This window comes from Saccopteryx leptura, chromosome 1 (assembly GCF_036850995.1).
Source record: "Saccopteryx leptura isolate mSacLep1 chromosome 1, mSacLep1_pri_phased_curated, whole genome shotgun sequence".
Classification (NCBI taxonomy): domain Eukaryota; kingdom Metazoa; phylum Chordata; class Mammalia; order Chiroptera; family Emballonuridae; genus Saccopteryx; species Saccopteryx leptura.
In genome coordinates, this window is record NC_089503.1 from 349,840,682 (window position 1) to 349,862,172 (window position 21,491).

General features: G+C 38.1%; 1 protein-coding gene across 3 annotated transcripts in view; it reads left to right on the forward strand.

Moving 5' to 3' along the window:
* COL12A1 (collagen type XII alpha 1 chain) overlaps window positions 1–21,491 on the forward strand; it is a 128,589-nt gene that overhangs the window by 45,025 nt on the left and 62,073 nt on the right. For 2 of the 3 annotated variants that reach the window (XM_066359013.1, XM_066359014.1), the window contains exons 17-34: window positions 226–347; window positions 2,021–2,170; window positions 2,252–2,371; window positions 2,471–2,635; window positions 3,180–3,326; window positions 5,604–5,743; window positions 6,290–6,419; window positions 8,108–8,250; window positions 8,565–8,694; window positions 10,600–10,736; window positions 11,828–11,957; window positions 14,660–14,799; window positions 15,044–15,176; window positions 15,276–15,302; window positions 15,634–15,776; window positions 18,944–19,073; window positions 19,832–19,971; window positions 20,394–20,523. In XM_066359013.1, coding sequence (XP_066215110.1) covers window positions 226–347; window positions 2,021–2,170; window positions 2,252–2,371; window positions 2,471–2,635; window positions 3,180–3,326; window positions 5,604–5,743; window positions 6,290–6,419; window positions 8,108–8,250; window positions 8,565–8,694; window positions 10,600–10,736; window positions 11,828–11,957; window positions 14,660–14,799; window positions 15,044–15,176; window positions 15,276–15,302; window positions 15,634–15,776; window positions 18,944–19,073; window positions 19,832–19,971; window positions 20,394–20,523 — 2,357 coding nt within the window. The remainder of the gene's footprint in view (window positions 1–225; window positions 348–2,020; window positions 2,171–2,251; window positions 2,372–2,470; window positions 2,636–3,179; window positions 3,327–5,603; window positions 5,744–6,289; window positions 6,420–8,107; window positions 8,251–8,564; window positions 8,695–10,599; window positions 10,737–11,827; window positions 11,958–14,659; window positions 14,800–15,043; window positions 15,177–15,275; window positions 15,303–15,633; window positions 15,777–18,943; window positions 19,074–19,831; window positions 19,972–20,393; window positions 20,524–21,491) is intronic. The other variant, XM_066359016.1, reaches the window with a different exon arrangement.

The window sequence follows — 21,491 nt, forward strand, 5'->3', positions numbered from 1 at the left end:
CGAAGCCCGAGTATTCTCTAGTATCTGCTGGCTAGCGTCCCTTGATGCCTCACGCTGGAAGTTTAGACTAGAATGTGATGGAAGTTATTTTTCTTCTCTTGCAATGTTATGCATTATAACTTACTCAGAGTGAAAGTTTGTAAATCAGGATGAATGTCTTTAACAAAGCGAAATGCTACCACTTGGGCCAATTATACGTACAGACTATATGTTTTCACATTTCAGGGCAGGTACCACCTATAAAGTAAATGTTTTTGGAATGTTTGATGGAGGAGAAAGTTCACCACTTGTTGGCCAAGAAATGACAACCCTTTCTGATACAACTGTAATGCCAATTTTACCCTCTGGTAGGTAATTGTGTTACATTTTTCTAGGAAACCTCAATGAAAGTTATGAATTGTTAGGTTAATCATACAGTGAAAAGTGGCTATAAAATTTTTTACACTAAAATTTATATACATAATCTACATAGTTAAAAAATTTCTTTAAAAATCCAGCTCACCTACTTTTTGCAATATAGTTTTAAGGTTTTTTTCTTAGCATTGTAGTAATTACATAGTACTATATTGTTTAGGGATGATTTTTTTTTTTACAATAGGTAGATAATGTACATTTTCTCTCTTTTTAATGTCTAAAAGGCAGTTTTTTTGTTAAAGTAATGTCAGAAATGATTTATGTGGCTGAGCAAGCAGTGTTGGGTCATGTAAATAAGTGGGGGGCGGTGAGTGGGGAAGCAGATAGTAACAAAAACTCTTTAAACCATCGTGTGCTCGCCACGATTCCAGCTTTCTTGTATGTGGAGCTAGTTTTGAACATTCTTTGAGGTGGTAGTGGTGGGTAGAATTTACTTCTAAATATTTCCTATCATTTGCTAAAAAAGAGTAGATCTGGGCAGTCCGGGAGCAGGCTTGCAAAGGTTAGGTGCTTGGAACAGTGCTTGCGAATCCGCAGGCCTGATTTAGTGTGTAATACGTTTTAACTTTGTAGTGTGATGGGCATTGTAATTTTTCTCCATGACCTACCTCTTTTTGTAATATGAAGGTCAGATGCTAACGTGGCAGGAGGTGGGAGAACTCATAGCTGGTAATGCAGGCTCCTGGGAAAGAGAGAGTTTGAAAATATGGATGTGGGCAAAATAAAGTATCAAATCATGTTGTTTTGCTTTAATGTTCTGTTGTTTCTCCTATGATGATATTAACTGACTTATATTTTTATTTTGTAGCTTGTGCACTGAGGATATTGGGATTTTCTCTCTTTCCAAAGCATCCTAGCTTTGTGTCAATGTTTGTGCTTGTTGTCTCTATGGCTGTCAATTTGTGTATTTGTTTGCAAACTTTTTCCAAATTGTCTTTCTTCTCTCTTGATTTTTTAAATGTGCAGACTTTACCATCTGTATTTACCTGATTTACATAGCAGATAATTCAGCAGTTAATAACTATATAATATAATAACTATCTGGTTTTACAATAATAATCTTTATTTTAAAAAGGTCTGATTTTAAGAATTATGTTCCTAATCCTTCATAATATATATAATAGTTACTCGGGAGTGTAATTATTTTAAGATAGTTTGGCTCACTAAAACCTTTTCTGACTTACACATTTTATCAGTTCATCTCATACTTGTCAGCTAATGACCATTGACTCTTACAGAAAAATAATCTTTAGGTCACATTAAAAATTTATTAAAATTATTAATGCCTTACAGATAGATGGCTGTACATTCTGATTTATTTCAGCTCTTGAGTTTGTGAGCTCATTTAAATATATAATGATAGTTTCATTTATGATGAAGGAAATATTTACCACTGAAATAATCCTTGGAGGAAGTGATGATGCTTATGACTTACTTGAAGTTAATAAATCACATAAACATATTTTTTCGGAGTCTCTACTCTAAAGCTACAAAACAAACAGTTAGGCAACACTGAGCACCCCGGGGGTGGCAGAGGCATGGCTAGGAAATAACCCTGCTAAGAATCTGCTCCTTATTCTGCCCTGTCTCACAATTGCCGTGTCAGGGATGGAGTGTCTCACCAGAGCTGAAGCAGACGTTGTGTTGCTGGTGGATGGCTCATGGAGCATTGGCCGCGCCAATTTTAAAACCGTGAGGAGTTTCATTTCTCGTATTGTGGAGGTCTTTGAGATTGGCCCTAAAAGAGTACAAATTGGTAGGTCTGACAATATTGAAGACTTTTAGACATTTTTATTATGCTCTTTTCTATATGCTAATGTCAATGGTGTTATTTTAGCCCTTGCTCAGTATAGCGGGGACCCCAGAACAGAGTGGCAGTTAAATGCTCACAAAGACAAGAAGAGTTTGTTGCAAGCTGTGGCAAACTTACCCTACAAAGGAGGCAACACTCTCACAGGTGAGTCGGGATGGTTTGGTCCAATTTTATCTCCTGTTTTTCGTGAAAGCTTGTGGCTAAATAATGATGTCATTGATTCTCTTTTTAAATTCCCACTAGGCATGGCTTTGAATTTCATTCGCCAACAGAGCTTCAAAACCCAAGCTGGAATGAGGCCTAGAGCTCGTAAAATTGGCGTTCTTATCACTGATGGCAAGTCCCAAGATGATGTTGAAGCACCTTCAAAGAAACTCAAGGACGAAGGCGTAGAGCTGTTTGCTATTGGTAAGCCCCGAAGAGGGTAGCAATGCTCTCTGGTTACAAAAGCTGAGGATATTTTTGTAGTTAAAAATATTTTCTGAGGCATGAAAAAAAAGAACACATTTGCCTTATCATATAATTTATCAAAAATGATGTGACAGGAAGTTTATTTATTTTCTCCTTGTAATGAGACAAAATTACATGTCTTCTTTGAAGAAGTAATGGCTAGGTAATGGACAACTACTTTTAATCGGGTTCAAGAAAATTCCTGTTTGGTTTTCCATGGCACCATCTTTATTTTTGGTATCCATTATTTTACTTTCCATAAAAATCACTGAGGAGAAATGATTTTTAGAAGCATTTAGAAGAAGTTAATTCAGAATATACTTCAGTTTATATTATTTTTTGTTTCTATTTTATATGTTGGTAATCATTTTTTATTGAGGAAAATCATATATATGTTCTGGTTAACACTGACTATATAAAGGTAACTGATAAAATATTTTGCTTCGTTCTATTAAAAGCACCTGAGTGTTGCTTTTAATTTGTATGTATCCATTTTTTTGAGGTATTAAAAATGCTGATGAGGCTGAGTTAAAGATGATTGCAACGGATCCCGATGATGTCCATGCGTACAATGTGGCAGATTTTGACTCACTCGCCAGGATTGTAGACGACCTCACCATTAACTTGTGTAACAGTGTCAAGGGTCCAGGTAAGGTTAGCCCCAGGTTTCCACCTTCAGCACTATAGTATTTTGGGCCAGATAATTCTTATTGTGGGTGAGGGGAGGGGACTCTTTTGTGCATCATGAGATGTTTAGTAACATTCATGTGCCCTGACCCTGAAAGCCAGTGATATCCCCAGGTTTGTACAACTAAAAATATCTTCAGAATTTTACAAATGTCTGCTGAGAAGAATACACTCCCAGTTGAGAATCATTGCTTAGTCCCTGATTTGTTTCTGATGGAATCAAACTAGAAATGACTCCTAGCTAATTTGAGGATACTTTTAGTTATATGTGCCTGCACATGACAAACACACACACACACACACACACACACACACACACAGGCACACAAATGGGGATTAAGAAAGAGAGGTGCTTTCTTTTCTAGTGTAACATTTTCTCTTGTAAAGCATCTTCACTCTATAATTACAAAGTTTCTATTAGCTGGTTGTTTCCTGACTTTTCTGAAGTTTGGTAAATTTTTGTTGACTTGGAATGAAAGAGGGGTCTCATATCTGATTTGCTTTGCCTCAACTATGGATGAACAAATTTGATACTTTGCACGTGTAACTCTTAAATATACAGAGACATAACAATTTTAGAGTTTGGACTTTTAGAAATGACATAATCTGTCTGTACCTGTGAGGAAACTGAGACTAGAGAAGTTAAATTACTTAGGGTCAAGTGGTTAAAGATGCTTTTAGAGGTCTTTACAAAAATGTAAGCATTGAAAGAGAATTAAATTTTAGAAATAAAATTACGGAACTGAATTTATAGTGACAATGGGTAGTGCAAAATGATTACTTTATATAAATCACAGGATAAAACACGGTAAGCACCAAAATTGAAGGTTTTTGAAAAATTAATGGTATCATATGATAAAAGTTTCTTTTGAGCACTTATAATGGCAATGTAGATTATAGTAAAGACTGTCTGTTATGAATTTATTCTGTTTTTGGAAAAGTTGGAATGAAGTTAACAAATAATGTGGTAAAGTGGTTTACATGCTTTGGGGACTGGGCATATGTTTGTTTGACTGTTCCTTCTTGAATTTCTTGCTTCAAACTTTTTATAGATTTGCTTTTTGGGTTTTGAATAATAGACTGACCTTTTCCCTAGAGAAATGGACCAGCCAGGAAGCCAGAATTTGTAGGCTTCTTGCTCTAGATTAGTTGAGAAAATTGTAGTTTTATTTAGTTGAAGAGAACTTTGAGTAGGGATGAAAACATCTTTTATCTCTTTTCCTTTTTTTTTGTCAGCTGTGTAATAATTGCATTCATTCTAGTCTCCCACACAGTAAAACTGCTTGATAATTTTGTAGGCTTGATTATGACCCAAGGTTAGGATACTAAGAATGGAAATGCTTTCTCCAGTTTTGGCTTACGGAAAAAGTAGAAAGAATTTACATAAGAATGATTTGCCATTCTCATTAAGTCACTGGATTAATTCTCTTTAAATTTTTACTTGGCACATCTTCTTAGTGGTCAGATAGAGCTTAATAGTTTTATATTCATTGGTATTTATTTCAGATATTTTTCTGCATTAGTCATTTCACCTATATATACCCACAGAGAACAGGATCACAGTATGATATAACCAAATTAAAAAAAAACAACTTAGTTGTGTTTTTTTCTCTCTTGAGTATGAAAGTGATTAGTTTCTCTTCCCACTGAACTAGGTTCTGTAGGGAAAATAAACAGAAATAAGAAACCAATTCAGCTGTCATAGAGCGCAACCTGTAGTTAAGGAGATGAAACGTGAGTACTAATAGGCAAAATGATAATGAAGGCAACGAACTTGGGTGATGCCATTAGTGATAGAGACAATGCAATTGCCAGATCCCAAATCCGCATTTGTTGATTATAATTTAGGATTTATATTGAGTACAAATTATTAAAGTTATTAGACTATAAATTGATTACAAAACTAGAGAGAGGAGAAAGTATCCGAAGGATGATTCAGAGGCTTTGAGACTAGGTGACTGGTAAACTGGTGGTGCCATCAGGAAGAGTGGGATCAAGTTTTAATGAAAGCACTGAGCTCAGGTTTGAATTTTTGGAGACTGAAGAACCCTCTGGTCACCCATTCAGGGACATCTTATGGGCAATGAACCTCTATAAGGATTTACGGTAGCTACTTAGAATGTGAAAGAAGGTTTGTACAAACTTAATTTGGACACTAATACCATTTAAATCTAATTGCAAATTTCCTCACCTTGATGTAGTAATGAAAAAAGTGTATGTACTTTATTTCCATGTGTAGGTGACTTGGAAGCGCCTTCCAATCTAGTTATTTCTGAGCGAACTCATCGTTCTTTTAGAGTGAGCTGGACACCTCCTGCTGATAGTGTGGACAGATATAAGGTGGAATACTACCCAGTTTCTGGAGGGAAACGCCAAGAAGTGAGTAGACAGTGCCTACAATCTACTTCTTCCTGATATTCAGGTTGGGTCCTCTTCATTAGGGTTCTGAGAAAAATGTTGGGTGAGGAGCAAGAGGGTTGGAGAGCAGTGTGGAATAGTCAGCGATAGTGTTTTCTATTTCTTGCTAGGTAAGCACTTCCACTTGGGCTTACTGAAAGGGATAGAGCTTTCTTTAAATTCTTATGGTCTCTAAGAACTGAAGAATATCAATATGATTTTAATTAAAATTTAATTAGAGGATGCTTGGTTTGTTTATGAGTTTATACTGGAATCACAAAGTTAGAAGGGAACATTAAAGATGATCTAGTTTTACCCATTCATTTTACAAATAAGGAAACAACAGCTGGGAGAATAAATTATATGAATTATCCAAGATCTCATTGTAATCTGGTAGTTTGCAAAAACAAAAGACAATAGTCTTATTGAAATATAATTTCTACGCTCATTGCAATGAACTATTTTGTAATTATAATAGAAAAGAGGGAAATGAATATAACATGTTATTGTTTAATTTCTTTCCCCTAGTTTTATGTGAGCCGACTGGAAAGTAGCACAGTACTGAAGGATCTGAAGCCTGAAACTGAGTATGTTGTGAACGTGTATTCTGTAGTAGAAGATGAATACAGTGAGCCTCTGAAGGGCGCAGAAAAAACCTGTAAGTCAGATTAAAAAGAAATTAATTTATTTACTTATTTATTTTTATTTTTCTGAAGTGAGAAGCAGGGAGGCAGAGAGACAGACTCCCGCATGTGCCCAACTGGGATCCTCCGGCAATCCCACCAGGGGGCGATGCTCTGCCCATCTGGGGTATCGCTCTGTTGCAACCAGAGCCATTGTAGTGCCTGAGGCAGAGGCCATTGAGCTATCCTCAGTGCCTGGGCCAACTTTGCTCCAATGGAGCCTTGGCTGTGGGAAGGGAAGAGAGAGATAGAGAGGAAGGAGATGGAGAGGGGTGGAGAAGCAGATGGGCATTTCTCTTGTGTGCCCTAGCCGGGAATCAAACCCGGGACTCCACATGCCAGGCCGATGCTCTACCGTTGAGCCAATGTTGTTTTGCTTTTTAAGATAAAAAGGTGACAGCTCATGTGGGATTTTGTCAGTCTTCCAAATCATTCCATTATTCAATAGCCATTCAACAAATATTTACCAAGTACATTCTTTGTGTAGGTGCTCAATAAATACTCAGTGGGTGTCTGCTTTTATTGGCTGCTCCTGCCATTGTGGAACCCATTGGTGCAATGGGTAGTCAGCTATAGATAACTTGAGGGCCAAGTTTCTCTCCTAGAGTTATTCACTTCTTAAAAAAAGACACCATATGAAGAGTGCAAGTAAGATTAGGAAGAAAAGCTGTACAGAGTTGATCTATTTTCATTCTGTTCATGGCCAGATCTTCCTGCTGACAATGTGATCTCATTATTTCCTGGCCTTTGATTTCTGGTCTTTACTAGAGAAGTTCTAATGGCTTTGACTTTGAGTAGATCTTTTAGGAGAGATATTCCTCATACCTATTCCTGTTAGGGTTTCTGAGACCACATGAAAATACTCTTTTTTTCACCCATTCTTTTGTTTGGGCTCCAGGGGAAAGGGAGGCCACTTATAAGAGAAAGGAGTAGGTATCACTGTCTCCAACACAAGAACTGACTCTACTTACTAGTCGGTTCCTTAGGTCTTTATCTCTTCTATTTCCCTTTATATTAGACCACAGGCAATGGGAAAAAAATGTATTTCATAATATGCAGGATTAATTTAATAATTTCTTAAAATTTTAAACTCTATCTTTGAGCAAAAATAAAAAGCTATATGGGTACTAAGTGAGGAGAAAACTGTAGACTTTATATATATTTGCTTCATTGGCTTGATTTCAAAAAGCCCATAAATCCTCTAAGTTCCTGTTAGCAATGTGTGACACTCTCAGTTAAATATATATATATATTTTAAAACAAGGTGAAATAAAATACTGTGTTGCTTTCTTATATATGAAATTCTATAATTGAAGAGTGAAAATAGTCAAATTAGAGATGTTCCAGAGAAACAGACTGACATCTCAGGATATTGGTATCTATTTCAGCTTCCGTATGGACTCACTGGAATGCTATTTCAAATTTAAGTTTTCTTCCTTCTATGATATAATTGCAACATACAGTCATGAGTATAAGATGGCAATGAAGATGAGATAGGAGTTTTTAGGGGGAGAGGAATGGATATTATCTCTTACTGATTTGTCACAGCAACTCATTCTCTGTTTAGCATATACAAATATAAATTGACTAAGTGAGAACAACAATGATAAAAATGAGTAGAATGACAGGAATTAGACTGATCTCTGCTTTTACATTCCAACAGTGCCTGTCCCTGTGGTCAGCCTGAATATTTATGATGTTAGCCCTACCACCATGCACGTGCAGTGGCAGCCAGTGGGAGGGGCTACTGGCTACACTTTGTCCTACGAACCCCTCAATGCCACAGAACCTAAAAAACCCAAAGAGGTAAGAGATATTTTGTTTCTTTTTCATTGAGTCTTTCTGAGACCTTGTAGGTTCAGAGTCCTCATTAACTGTAGTTACTTAGAACTCATTTATACCTTTACTCAAAAAGCAGAAAAGTTGAAAATTAGATTTGTGCCCTGTGACACATTTGAGAAAATATTGGTATGAAAAAAAAATACTGTTCAGAAAAATAAAAAATAAAAGTTGTGTTATATATAATCTAATAATTACAAATGGTTTGTAATCGGCTGTCCCCAGTAAGTGGAAACGTTTGATTTGAATGTCTGATTTCCCCTCGGCATGTCCGTATGCAGATGCGTGTGGGGCCAGCAGTGAACGACATGGAGCTGACTGACCTCTCTCCCAACACTGAGTATAAGATCACAGTCCAGGCCGCCCTGCATGACCTCACTAGCGAACCTGTCACTGCTCGGGAAGTCACCTGTAAGACATTGCTAGTTTCCCTTCTTTCCTGTGCTGTAAACATTTTTGTTAAAACTTTTCTTTTATCCAGTGATGCTAATCATAATTTGATTATTTGTGTATTTGTGCATAAATTATAACGTTATTACATACATAATCAAATTTGAGAATTAAAATTAGTGCTAGACTGATGGCAATCTTAAATTGATTCTAGGATTTACATTTTTTCCCTTACATTTAACATGCCCAGTATTGAGATGTGTCTTGCACTTAATGTTGTCCTACAGTTCTTGGCCAGATGTCTATCAGAGCATTGAACATAAAATAATGGTATATCTTACAACTGACTTTGTTGTAGATTGATGCAATACAGTTGGCGAGAATGGAATGTTGGGTGAGTGTAGTTTTGGAGAAAGATATTCAGTTGAAGATTAGGATGTTCCAAATTTTTATTATAGAATCTCTGTAGCACATATGAATAAGTCTGTTTCAATTAAGTGTATTAATCAGTTAACTCAACCCAAAACATATTTGATCATTTGTTATAGACCCATCACTGTGGCCGGTGATGCACCAATATGTAATACAAAGCACTAAAGAATGTGGATTCCATCCTGGTTTGCACTTCTCTTCAATGTGCTATTCAGCCCATTTTTGTGTGTTTCCTCCTTGTTTCACTAACAGTTTTCTTGAAAAGTGACAATAATTGCACGTAAGACCTTTGCCTGACCTAGCTCGGTGTTTGATTTAATGCTTGTTGAGGTGGGCACGCTGGGGTAGATGATTTGGCTTAAATTTGGTGAGTGTCAGCCCACATTTCTAGGGAAATAAAAATATTGGAAGGAATATTCAAGGAGAAAAAGAGGCTGAGACAGAAGCATGATGGGGCAGCAAAAAGAAAGAGTCCCTGCTGGGTGGAGCAGTGTAAATTCATGGACAAAAAATAATCTTCTTTTATATGTTAGATCCTGTTTTGAGTTGGTGGTTTTGTGGAAATGGGTTCTGTTTTGAGTTGGTGGTTTTGTGGAAATGGGTTAATGGCAGGTGGAAAGAGTTGGCAGCCAGCCAGGGGTGAAGACGTGTGTTCTAAGAGTTCTCAGGGAGAAGACTCATATAGGGTGACAGACAAATGTGGCCATGGATTGAGATACAGGGCTGGGCTTTAACAATAGAGGAAGGCAGCACAGAGAAATAGAAACACCGAAGGGATGAAGGTTAGAAATGGGGGTGGAAAGAGAGATTCAGGAAGACAGATGTCCAGAGCGTCAGTAAGAGACAAAGGAAATTGGTCAAATGGGCAGCTAGAAAGAGTGAGATGTTTCATATAATGAAACAAAACCTCCTCATTAGTGATCCTCCTCCCCATTCTTTTTGAGGTAAATCTTTGTTTACTTGGTAAAAATTTATCACTTATATTTTCTTCCAACCATTTAGGCTTTTGTGGATTTTCATATGAGCTTATTGGATGCTTACTTTTGGCCCATCTTCATTCTTCATTCTTGTTAGCAGCTGCATTTCTATCAATATTCTTAAAGGATCTTGACTCTTATGGTGTCATTTTTTATTTTAACCAATTTAAATACCTGGTAAAGAAACAGTTATGAATTTATGGTGGATTATGATTTATTATAGCAGAGCAGCAAGTAAGTGCTTATTTAAATAGAGTAGAAGAAATTAACATGTAAATGAGAAGTAGAGTTGTGTAAAAGTTTAAATTTATCCTATTTTTAAAAAGTTTTCTTAAGAATAATTCAGCTCTACCTGGTAGAATCATAGTGCTCTTATCATCATAACCATTTTTTAAAAGTTATTTTGCTGCATACTTTTAGGCTTTCTCCAAACAACTTTCTGAAAGCTTGTGTGGATTCTTTAGAGTTAGGTGGTTGAGAGTTCCATCTGGACTTAATTTCTCATGCATCTTTTTAGTGCCGTTACCCAGACCTCGAGATCTGAAACTCACAGATGTGACCCACAGCACTATAAATGTCGATTGGGAACCCGCGCCTGGAAAAGTGCGTAAATACATTGTTCGCTACAAAACACCAGATGAGGATTTCAAAGAGGTAGGTTGGAGATTAGAATGGGTTTAGAATTATCTGTTTTCCTAGTAGGTTTAACAAAAGAACCTAAACACGTATAGTTGTTAGCATGTTTGGCATATTGTCATTTTATTAAAATAGTGTTGAAAGATTATGTTAATAAAGCGCCTTTTGAATACTGATTGGACTGTCTTGGATTTAAGTTAAAATGTTTTGCTGTATGATAATAATCTCCAAACATCACCCCTTAGATAGTTATAGAATTGAGATGGGATTTCCTTTTCATCCAGAGGCCCTCATATGGTGCTCTGCCTTCTATGAATTACTAAAAAATATCAAAATGTTTCTAAAAATAAAAGCTAGCAGGGGATATTGGAGAGTTTGTCAGAGAATGGAAAGAAGGACAATAGAAAAGGACAGAGAGAAAGTATAAATATGTTGTTAGAGGAGTGTTCTTTTGACAGTGAGTGCTTTTGAGTAGATGCTGTGGTGGAGAGCTGTTTCCATGGCGACCTGATTCAGAGTGAAAACAAACTGAGGGCTTCACTAGTGAATGGGTTTAAAACTTGGGCATGCTAGGGTGGTGGCATCAATGTTGGAATCTCAGGGGCATTTTTTGAATACAAAAATAGTTTCTCTAAGCACCCAGTACTGACTACCGGTCATTTGGATTAAACAAGCTAATGTATCCATGTGCACACATTCATTTCAATTTGGGTTTCAAATTCAAAAGGGGTACAATAGCCAGTGGGTCTCACAGGGTTCTTGTACATGGCAAGTGAGATCATGCATCGGACAACATGTCCAGAAGAAATGAGGCAGCGATACAAAGGAAAGCAAGTGGAAAATGATTAAGATTTTTTGAATCAATAGACTGTCTTCATTTACCATGTCAGATATGGCTCTCGTACATACTTCTTTTTCCACTTCAGAAACATGAACTGTCTCCAGCTTCTGGATTCTTATCTTATGCAGATCGGAAAGCATTGGGTTTTTTTTGTTTGTTTGTTTTGTTTTTTGGTGCCACTGTTCTTATGCACTTGTGCTTAGAGGCACAGTTAACAGAGATGTCAAAACTGAACACTTTGTGAAATAGCTCCACTGCTGTGTTATAGGTAGAGGTGGACAGATCACGGACCAGCACTTCTCTCAAAGAACTCACCTCACAAACTCTGTACACAGTCAGCGTTTCTGCCGTGTATGACGAGGGGGAGTCTCCCCCAGTGGCTGCTCAAGAAACGACCCGTAAGTTGTGATCATGCTTTATTGGGTCATTTCATTTCTTAATGCTATTTTAGCCAGTATTTAATGTTTGCATTCATCGATTGTTTTTCATTTATTTTGTTCTCTTCTACCTTTATGTTCATGTCTTTTATAATTTATATACTACTGTTTTTCTATCAGCCAGTCACTAATTCATCTTCTAGATACTTAACTGCTATGTGTGGGGTTGGGGGAATGAGGGAGAAAGTACATTCTTGATGTATGTTGGACATTTTCTCTGAGAAAGTTGCGTTAGTTATCAAATATTTTTTGACATGTTATTATAAGTAAAAAGCTATCAGTGGTAACAAAATATAAGCATCTTTGTGCTCAACAGTTTATGGATTCACTGTAGAGATAAAATTCATTAAGAGTTCACGGGATCATGTAAGGAAGGTGAGGTGTGTGGACTCAAACTGTGTGCACGCGGATGTCAGAGGAGGGAGAGCCTTCCTCAGTGGGAAGGTGGGGAGATGCAGGACACCCTGCCTCATCCTCCTTCCTGCTCCATCCGGTTACTTCTCGGAGGGACCCCAGGCTCTCCCGCCATGGTACTTCTGTGCATTTAACCCGATTATTATTGAGTGTTGTTGTATTTAAATTTATTCTCCTTTCCCCTTGCTCCCTCCTAGTGAAGGTAGAGACACATTATTTTGTTCAACTCTCTATCTTGAGTGCATGGCACAGTGCTCAGCCCATAATTTCCTAATTGAATAGTAGTTAAGAAATCTAGGTCTAGAGCCAGATGTGTTCTGAAGAAATATAATGGGAGTCACATATGTAATTTCAAATTTTCTAGTACCCGCATTAAAAGGTAAAAAGAAACAGATTAAATTAATTTTAATAATGTGTTTTACTCAACCCAACACAGCGAAAATATTATCATTTCAATATGTATCAGTATAACAATTATTAAGATATTTCACAATTTTTTTCATAATAAGCCTTTGAAATCCAGGATGTATGTTTTATATTTATAGCACACCTCAATTTGGAGTAGCTACATTTCAAGTACTCAATAGTACATGTGGCTGGTAGCCTTCGTAGCAGATAACACAGGTCTTAAGAATTTGAATGACTTGCCCTGCCTTATGTAGTAATCTTGTGGTGGGGGCAGGGCTGTAGTCTGGAACTTTTACTTCTTATACAGGAACTCCCTCACTAGATCAGAGTTTCTCCTTTAGTGCCCAGCTGTCTGTACATGGTCAGGGTCTCTTGTGAAATGTCACAGTCTGCTCTTTAGTATTAGGCAGTGTCTACTTCTGCTATTTTCTTACCATGCGATATCTCTTAGCAATTTCAGTTGCCTTCTTGACATTAGTTCTTACCTGATGAGGGTAGTGGCTAGAGACAACAATTGATGCATATGAGTATAGTGACAGCTTTGCATAAACATGTGTAATAAAGAGAAAAAGAAGTCAGGAAAAAAGGCTAGTGAAAGCAGGTAATTAATTTAGTACACTAAATGAAAACTTTTAATATGTTTTTAATTTTAATATTGCCTAATAACTTTTAGATACATCCAAAGTCTGTCCTTAGCCAACTTTTTAAAATTCAATTTATTTGGGTGAAGATTTAAATTCAATTTATTTGGGTGCAGATTTGAGGTGTGCAACTCAATAAAATAACATCTGCATCCTGCATTGTGTATACCCATCACCCAAGCAAAATCTGTCTCCATTGCCCCTCCCCTTTGCCCACCTCCCCTACCCCCACCGTGTTTCCCTCTATCACCACCTGTTGTCTGTGTCTTTGAGATATTTTTCTTGCTTAATCCCTTCACATTCTGTGATCCAGCTCCCCAACCCCCTTCCCCTCTGAGAGCTGTCAGTCTCATCCATGTATCCATGTCTCTGCTTCTATTTTGTTCATCCATTTAATTTTTAACAGATGTTTTGATGGCAACTGTGCTTGTGAAAGTGGTACCACTCTCCTTATCTCAATGGACCCTTTCATTGTAATTATTAGAAACAAATTTTTGATGGCTCTGGGTTTTGTGTAGTTGGCTTTCATTACCAGGAGATAGACAGGGAAAGTTCAGGACTGGTGACGGACATTCCAAACTGCTTGTGCTGCAAACTAACTAGAGGGCCTGGTTAAGGAGGGGTTTTTCAGTGGGATTTCAGCAGTCATCAGCACTCTGTGGCTTTTCCTCTCTTTAGTTATAGTCTGCTTCACATCGTGTTTAAGGTTAGTGACTGTAGGAAAAGCTTATTGCATAGATTACTTAGATCATAACATTTCACGGACCATGCAGGTTCCTGCGCTCTCTGATAGTATATGCTAAAGTTTCTGCTTTTGTGTTCTGCTTTGTGAAAGAGCCCATGGCTTTCATTTGATTCTCAAAAAGTCTGAAATGCAAAATGACTAGGAACCACTGAATTAGGAGAGTATTACTAAATAACACCTTTTAAAAAAATCACCCTTTTAATATATATAATATAAATAATCACCTATAAGAAATAAAAAATTAATAATGACCTATTATATCCATATACTATTTTCAGTGTTCAGAGCTCTCTTTTATAGTTTTCTTTCAAATCAGCTGAATTGGGGAGATATTTGATTTTAAGCCATGTTTTCAACCAGCTTTTCTACGTCTAGTAAAATAAAACAAAGCATTTTAATTTTATTAAATTTGTGGCTCACATTAAAAAAATTAGTCCTGCCTTTTCTCACGACAGGCACGGTGCCAGCCCCAACAAACCTAAAGATTTCTGAAGTAACAACAGAGAGTTTCAGAGGAACTTGGGATCACGCAGCGTCAGATGTGTCTCTCTACAGAGTAACCTGGGCACCTTTTGGAAGCTCAGATAAGATGGAGGTAGTGTTGTTAACTCTGTTTCTTTTTTTTTTAGTGTCCTATTTAATTATAGGAAATCTTGTCTGAAATCTGCAATACCTCTGTTGCCAGAAAAGCATCCGTTCCTTCTATTGACATTCGAACTCATGGCATGAATCAAAACAGGAACATCTGGCTAAATACTGTCAACAGACTGCCCTCGAGTGTATCGTATACATGGTGACTTTATTTGTGTGGGTTTGTTTTTTCTTCCTCTTTTCCTAAGACCATCTTAAATGGAGATGAAAATACTTTGGTGTTTGAAAACCTGAACCCGAACACTCTGTATGAAGTTTCTGTCACTGCCATCTATCCCGATGAGTCAGAGAGTGATGATTTGACGGGCAGTGAACGCACACGTAAGTGTTCAGCCTTCAGGACATTGTTATTTTAAAATGAATTTAAGACATAGAGCTATAACTTTATTAATAATATTTTCCTAAATTCCTTTTTTTTAGAGCGTGTGATACCTTTACCAACACCAGGTAGGAATTTAATTTGCTGAATTGTATGAATGACCAAATGATGAATGAATGAAGGGAAAGTGCAATAAAATGCATTACAAACAGGCCTTCTGCTTTTAAGCTTTTAAATTGGAAGGTGTTTGATTGAGACCTCTTTTAAAAAGGCTTTCTTGAAAAACTTTGCTTAGCTACTATTTGCTAAGCAGTTATGTAGGATTCAATGACCAATTTAGTTCTAAACCTAAAGGTATATAGCTGTATTGATTTCCTTGGGAACAGTGCATACTTTGCGGGGGTGAGGGGGAGGTACTGTCCTTTGTGCTTACTATGTTTCTCACCAATCTTCTTTCAGCTCCAAAAAGTGGCCCACGAAACCTTCAGGTGTACAATGCAACATCCAGCAGCTTGACCGTTAAGTGGGATCCTGCTAGTGGTCGTGTGCAGAAATACAGAATCACTTACCAGCCCACAACAGGCGAAGGCACTGAACAAACGGTAATTTGTTTTGTAAAAACTATTACTTAGAAAAAAATCTGCTTTTTCCTCTTCAGATTGCTCTCACCCACAGTTTTTAGTTAGTCATACTTGTTATTTTGAGAGCTGCAAGATTTACTCTATTGGAAGGAAATACTGGACTTCACCCGTGGTGGAGACTCTGGAGGTGAGAGTTGTTTCACAGCAACCTCACAGAACAGGTGGGTGCCTCTGTGCAGCCTCATGTTCCTTAGGAACTGTTAGTGTTGAATTATTCATGAAGATATCTATAATAGATTTCCGAGTTTAGGTAGTTTTTCAATCCATATCTATCCGTCTTAAGTACTGAAATTTTCCTAAACTTCCATTATTCTATTTTTTTATGTGTTATAAGTTATCTCTTAGATCTGGTGTTTCCAGGTCTGCATATCTACTTCTCTGATTCATACTATTTGTCATTTTTATATTTATCTAAATGGAGGTTCCTGAGAAAGATGGCAAGACTGTAAACTCAGCTTTAGTCCTTATTATTTTCCCAGTCTTCCCTTATTTAACAGGGCTGTTGTCCATTCACCTTGCTCACTTTAATTGTCTGCCTTTCAACCTTCTCCAGCTTGATTTGTATGAAACGTGACTAGAACTGCATGCACTATCCTAGCTCATGAAGTACCATGATTTTTACACAGATGGAGTGATGCTTTTGGTGAGGTCTAGTATTCTGTTGGCTCTTTTGGGGGCTATAATGTTTCCTTACGTAGCTTTAGAGAGTTATGAGTTATCAACCTTTAATCTTCCGACTTGCTTTTCTCCAGCAAGCAGTGAGAGGTGTTAGCAAAGGTAGCTGCTGGCAGTGGTTAAGGGGGTGTGGTCAAAGTTTTCAGATAGTACATAGCGAAAAGTGGGTATAGCTGAACCAGAAATCCTCTCATCCTCAATGTAACTTTCAATTTGGTCTTTTGAGGTTTTCATTTAATTTGATTTAGGTAGTTTGATATATTTGGGTTGAGAATATGTCTATTTGAATTCAATAGATTATTAGTAATAAACTAAATACCAACTGTATCTCTCTGGTTTGTATAAAAAGTAAGACACATTTGATGGATTGACATTTATTTTTGTATTTTTCTGAAGTGAGAAGTGGGGAGACAGAGATAGACTCCTGCATGCACCTGACCAGGATCCACCTGGAAAGCCCACTAGGGGGTGATGTGCTGCCCATCTGGGGCATTGCTCCATTGCAACTGGAGTCATTTTAGCGCCTGAGGTAGAGGCCATGGAGCCATCCTCAGTGGCCGGGCCAATTTTTTGCTCTAATGGAGCCTTGACTGCAGGAGGGAAAGAGAGAGATAGAGAGAAAAGAGAGGGGGAAGGGTGGAGAAGCAGATGGGCACTTCTCCTGTGTGCCCTGGCCGGGAATCAAACCTGAGATTTCCACACGCAGGGCTGGTGCTCTACCACTGAGCCAACCAGCCAGGGCCTGGATTGACATTTTAATATCGGAAACAAAACTTATTTTTTTCTGTCCCAGGCCTGGTGTAGGTAAAACTATATAGCAGGATAAACTTGACCTTAACATTTCTCTTCTTCGTAATACTGACCCCGCAACTGCTGTTCTCAATCTCTTTTACTGTCTCTTAGCTATTTGTTATAATTAGATAGAGTCTCATAAGTGTATCCTCTGGAAAGTATTAGCTGATGATCCCTTAAACTTTGTTATTGTTAGGAATTTTTTCATTTCAGTGCTAATCCATGAACTAATCAAAGTAATGAGTCATTGGTGCTAGAATAATCTTGGAGAGTTGGACGGAAGAAGTAAGCAGATACCCCTCTGCTTACTCATAAGGCTAGTTCTATTAACTGGATGCTTTCAGATTGTTAAGTATCAATTGATACTTTTCTCTCATCACCTCAAATATTAAATTTATTAAAATTAGCCACTGTAGTTCATTTTGCTTCTATTAGAATGACTACAGTGAGTCACTGAGGTTTCCTCTGGAACTTGAAAGGATGGGTGAGATGTTGGGAACATCTGGACCGTGCTAACACGTTCAGCCATCCACATGTGCACTCATTATGGGCAGCATGCCATTTTCATGTGATTTTAATTAGTATGGCACAAACATCTGAATTCGGTAAACTGTTAACAAATCATACAAATTTTCTTTCAACAAGATAGCTAGATAGCCTTAAGCAATGAATAAAATGCCAAAACCTCTGTAATTGGTAAAAACTGAAAAAGTATCATTCCCCACGAAGAAGTCTGGGAACTTCTGCGTAAGTGTGTTCTGTCACGTAGTTTACACAGCTAATGCTGTTAGAGTGGCAATGTTTTGGGGGAAACACCAAAAACTTTAGATCTTTTGCTGAATCATTTTAATGTGTTGCTAAAGCAAATAAAAACCATCTGTAAAAAAAAAGAGTAATAATAAAACTGAATGCTGCAGAGCCTCCGCTATCAGTCAAGTCTTTGCTGCCTTAAATTTCCTTTGTAGCTCACGTACGATTAATGCCTTTGTGGGAGGAGATCTGTGAAGTGTGCTTTGGATGAAATTTCACAGGGCTGGTGGCAAGCAAGTGGAAATATCTTTTTAAGGTCACCAGTGTAAGGCTTAGAGTCCTTTCTGTGATTTAAGGTGCATAATTTACATTTAAAATTATGCCATATCTTTTTTTTTTTTTTGTATTTTTCTGAAGCTGGAACGGGGAGAGACAGTCAGATAGACTCCCGCATGCGCCCTACCGGGATCCACCCGGCACGCCCACCAGGGGCGAAGCTCTGCCCACCAGGGGACGATGCTCTGCCGCGACCAGAGCCACTCTAGTGCCTGGGGCCGAGGCCAAGGAGCCATCCCCAGCACCCGGGCCATCTTTGCTCCAATGGAGCCTTGGCTGCGGGAGGGGAAGAGAGAGACAGAGAGGAAGGAGAGGGGGTTGGAGAAGCAAATGGGCGCTTCTCCTATGTGCCCTGGCCGGGAATCGAACCCGGGTCCCCTGCATGCCAGGCCGATGCTCTACCGCTGAGCCAACCGGCCAGGGCCTTATGCCATATCTTTTAAACTTTCACTGTGATACATGTTTCCAGATCTTGGCAGGAGTCTCACACGCTCCCTTGTAGAAAGAGAAAGAGCTTTTTCTAAGAGACGAGTGAGATGGAGACAAGGTTAACACTTATTCCTGTTTTACTCCAGACCACAGTAGGAGGACGACAGAACAGTGTGCTACTGCAGAAACTGAAGCCTGACACTCCTTACACGATCACGGTGTCATCCCTGTATGCTGACGGTGAGGGAGGCCGGATGACGGGAAGAGGCAAGACCAGTAAGTGAACTCAGGCTCCTGCAGCTTCTTTAAGGATTTGGAATGAAACCACATCTTTATCTGGAAACACGGAGGTGATACAGGGTTTTACTCCTTAAAAATGCATTTAAAATAATATTGTTTTTAATATCATTGCTTGGAGTTAACTGTCTCTGTTTGTAGAGAAAACCACATTATTTTCTAAGATTAAAAAAATGCTCTGAGGCCAAAATATCTTGTGGAGAGATGAGACATGTGTCAGATTATTGCAGACAACCTTTCGTTATTCACTACTTCAGCAAATATTCGTTGGGTACCCACTATGGGGTACCTGCTATGTTCTAGGGTTCCTGGGACGTATTGGACCTGTGTGAGTGTGTGTGTGTGTGTTCAATTTAAGTGAGAGGAGGGAGCTAGAGAAACAAACTCCTGCATGCACCATAACTAGGATCTGTCCGTTGACCCTGTCTGGCATCCATGCTTGCAACGGATCTATTTTTAGCACCACGGAGCCATTCTCACCACTGGGGGCCAACACACTCAAATCAATTAAGCCATGGCTGCGGTAGAGGAAGGGAGAGAGAAGGGGAAGGGAGAGGAGAGGAGAAACAAATCAGATGGTTGTTTCTCATCTGTATCCTGACCGGGACTCAAACCCAGTACTTCCACATGCTAGGTGGATGTTCTACCACTGAGCCAACTGGCCAAGGCCCGAACCTGTGTTTTGTGGGTGCTTGGTTGTGAGGATCATACTGTAACGTGATTTCTGTACATTCCAGAACCTCTGAATACCGTGCGGAACCTGAGAGTGTATGACCCTTCCACCAGTTCTCTGAGTGTTCGCTGGGACCACGCAGAGGGGAACCCTCGCCAGTACAAGCTCTTCTATGCACCAACAGCAGGTGGTCCAGAGGAAATGGTAACTATTTTCTATAGTGAAAAATGCATGTTTGTTTGAACTGTAGCTGAGTGATTTAAAAGTGGAGCTAAAGGAGCTAACTGATTTGTTTTAGCCTTAATGAAGTTTATATTCATTTAATAGAACTTGACAGAGAGTAGGTTGGTGCCTCGGTGCCTGGGTGATATGGGGATGGGGGGAATTGGGGGAAGGGAACTGCTCATTCTAGAAGTTCTAAAGGGGGAGCCTAGGGTGAGTATGGGGGCCTAGAGAAGTCTTCATAACCTCTTATAAGTTTGTGTGGGGGCATGATATTCCAGTATTACAGTGCTTGCTTCTTGACTTGCTCTTGAGTTAGTGTTTTGAGTATTCTACTATTTGAAGTGTTATTTCTTTTATAAGTTTTTCAAATCAAGTGCTTTATGTTTTATTAAAATCTTTAGGTACCAATCCCTGGGAATACCAATTATGCCATTCTTAGGAATCTGCAGCCCGACACCCCCTACACTGTTACTGTGGTTCCTGTTTACACTGAGGGTGATGGCGGGCGCACCTCAGTTACTGGAAAGACCTGTAAGTAAGAAGGCAGAAAAATCTAGCCTTTTCATTATAAAGGCCATATAGGCCCATTGAAAAATATTTGGAAAATTCAAAATAATAAAACAAAAACATAAAAATGACCCATAATTCACCTCACTATTATCAGTTACTATTAGTGTATGAAATAAAAAAATTTATAATGACATTTGTCTTCTGAAATGATAATTTCAAGATTTATAAATGTGTATACAATCATTAGGATGCCACTTTGGTTATTTTCTTTCACTGACAAAAATTCATTGAACTTTGCTTTGTGCTTTATAGATTTGTATAAAGCAGTGTTTTATAATTGGCTTTATAATGTGAATTGTTGAAATCTATTCATCACATTACCTGGTTGTACATTTCTACATTTCTCTGGTTTGCTGAGGAAGTGCCCTTTGGCATTAAAAACCTGTATGCTTTCATTTGCCATTAACTTCTTAAAAACCAGTTTATAGTGGTTTTATTGTTCCTTGTAGTATTGCTTAAGGTTTTTGTCCATACTTATAAATATTTCTTTGGCTTTAAAAAGATACCTTCTAATGGCTAAAATGAAGCAAGTATGGATGGCTTCTTTTGGTAAAAGATTAGTGGTCTAAAAAGACGATATTGACTAACCTACAGTTTGGGGTTAATACATAGATTTAGTGTTTTTCTAAATCCCTATTGGAGCAGATGACCGGGGATCTTATTTCTCCCTCCTTTTGCCTTTAATTTTAATTATGGAAGACATTCATAAAATTAGCAACTATGAAATTCCTCTTCTCTATCTCTCCATTAACTCCTTTGTTGGAAAACTGAAGCTTCTTTTCCAGGTTTTTGTTCCTTATCCCTTGTCCCTTTATGGCCAACACAGCACTATTACATTTCTTAGCTTGTCTTTACTGGTAGCTTCTATATAGACAAAGGCCATAATTGGCTAACTGAGTAAATTTGGATTTGGAGAGTGTAAATCTGCT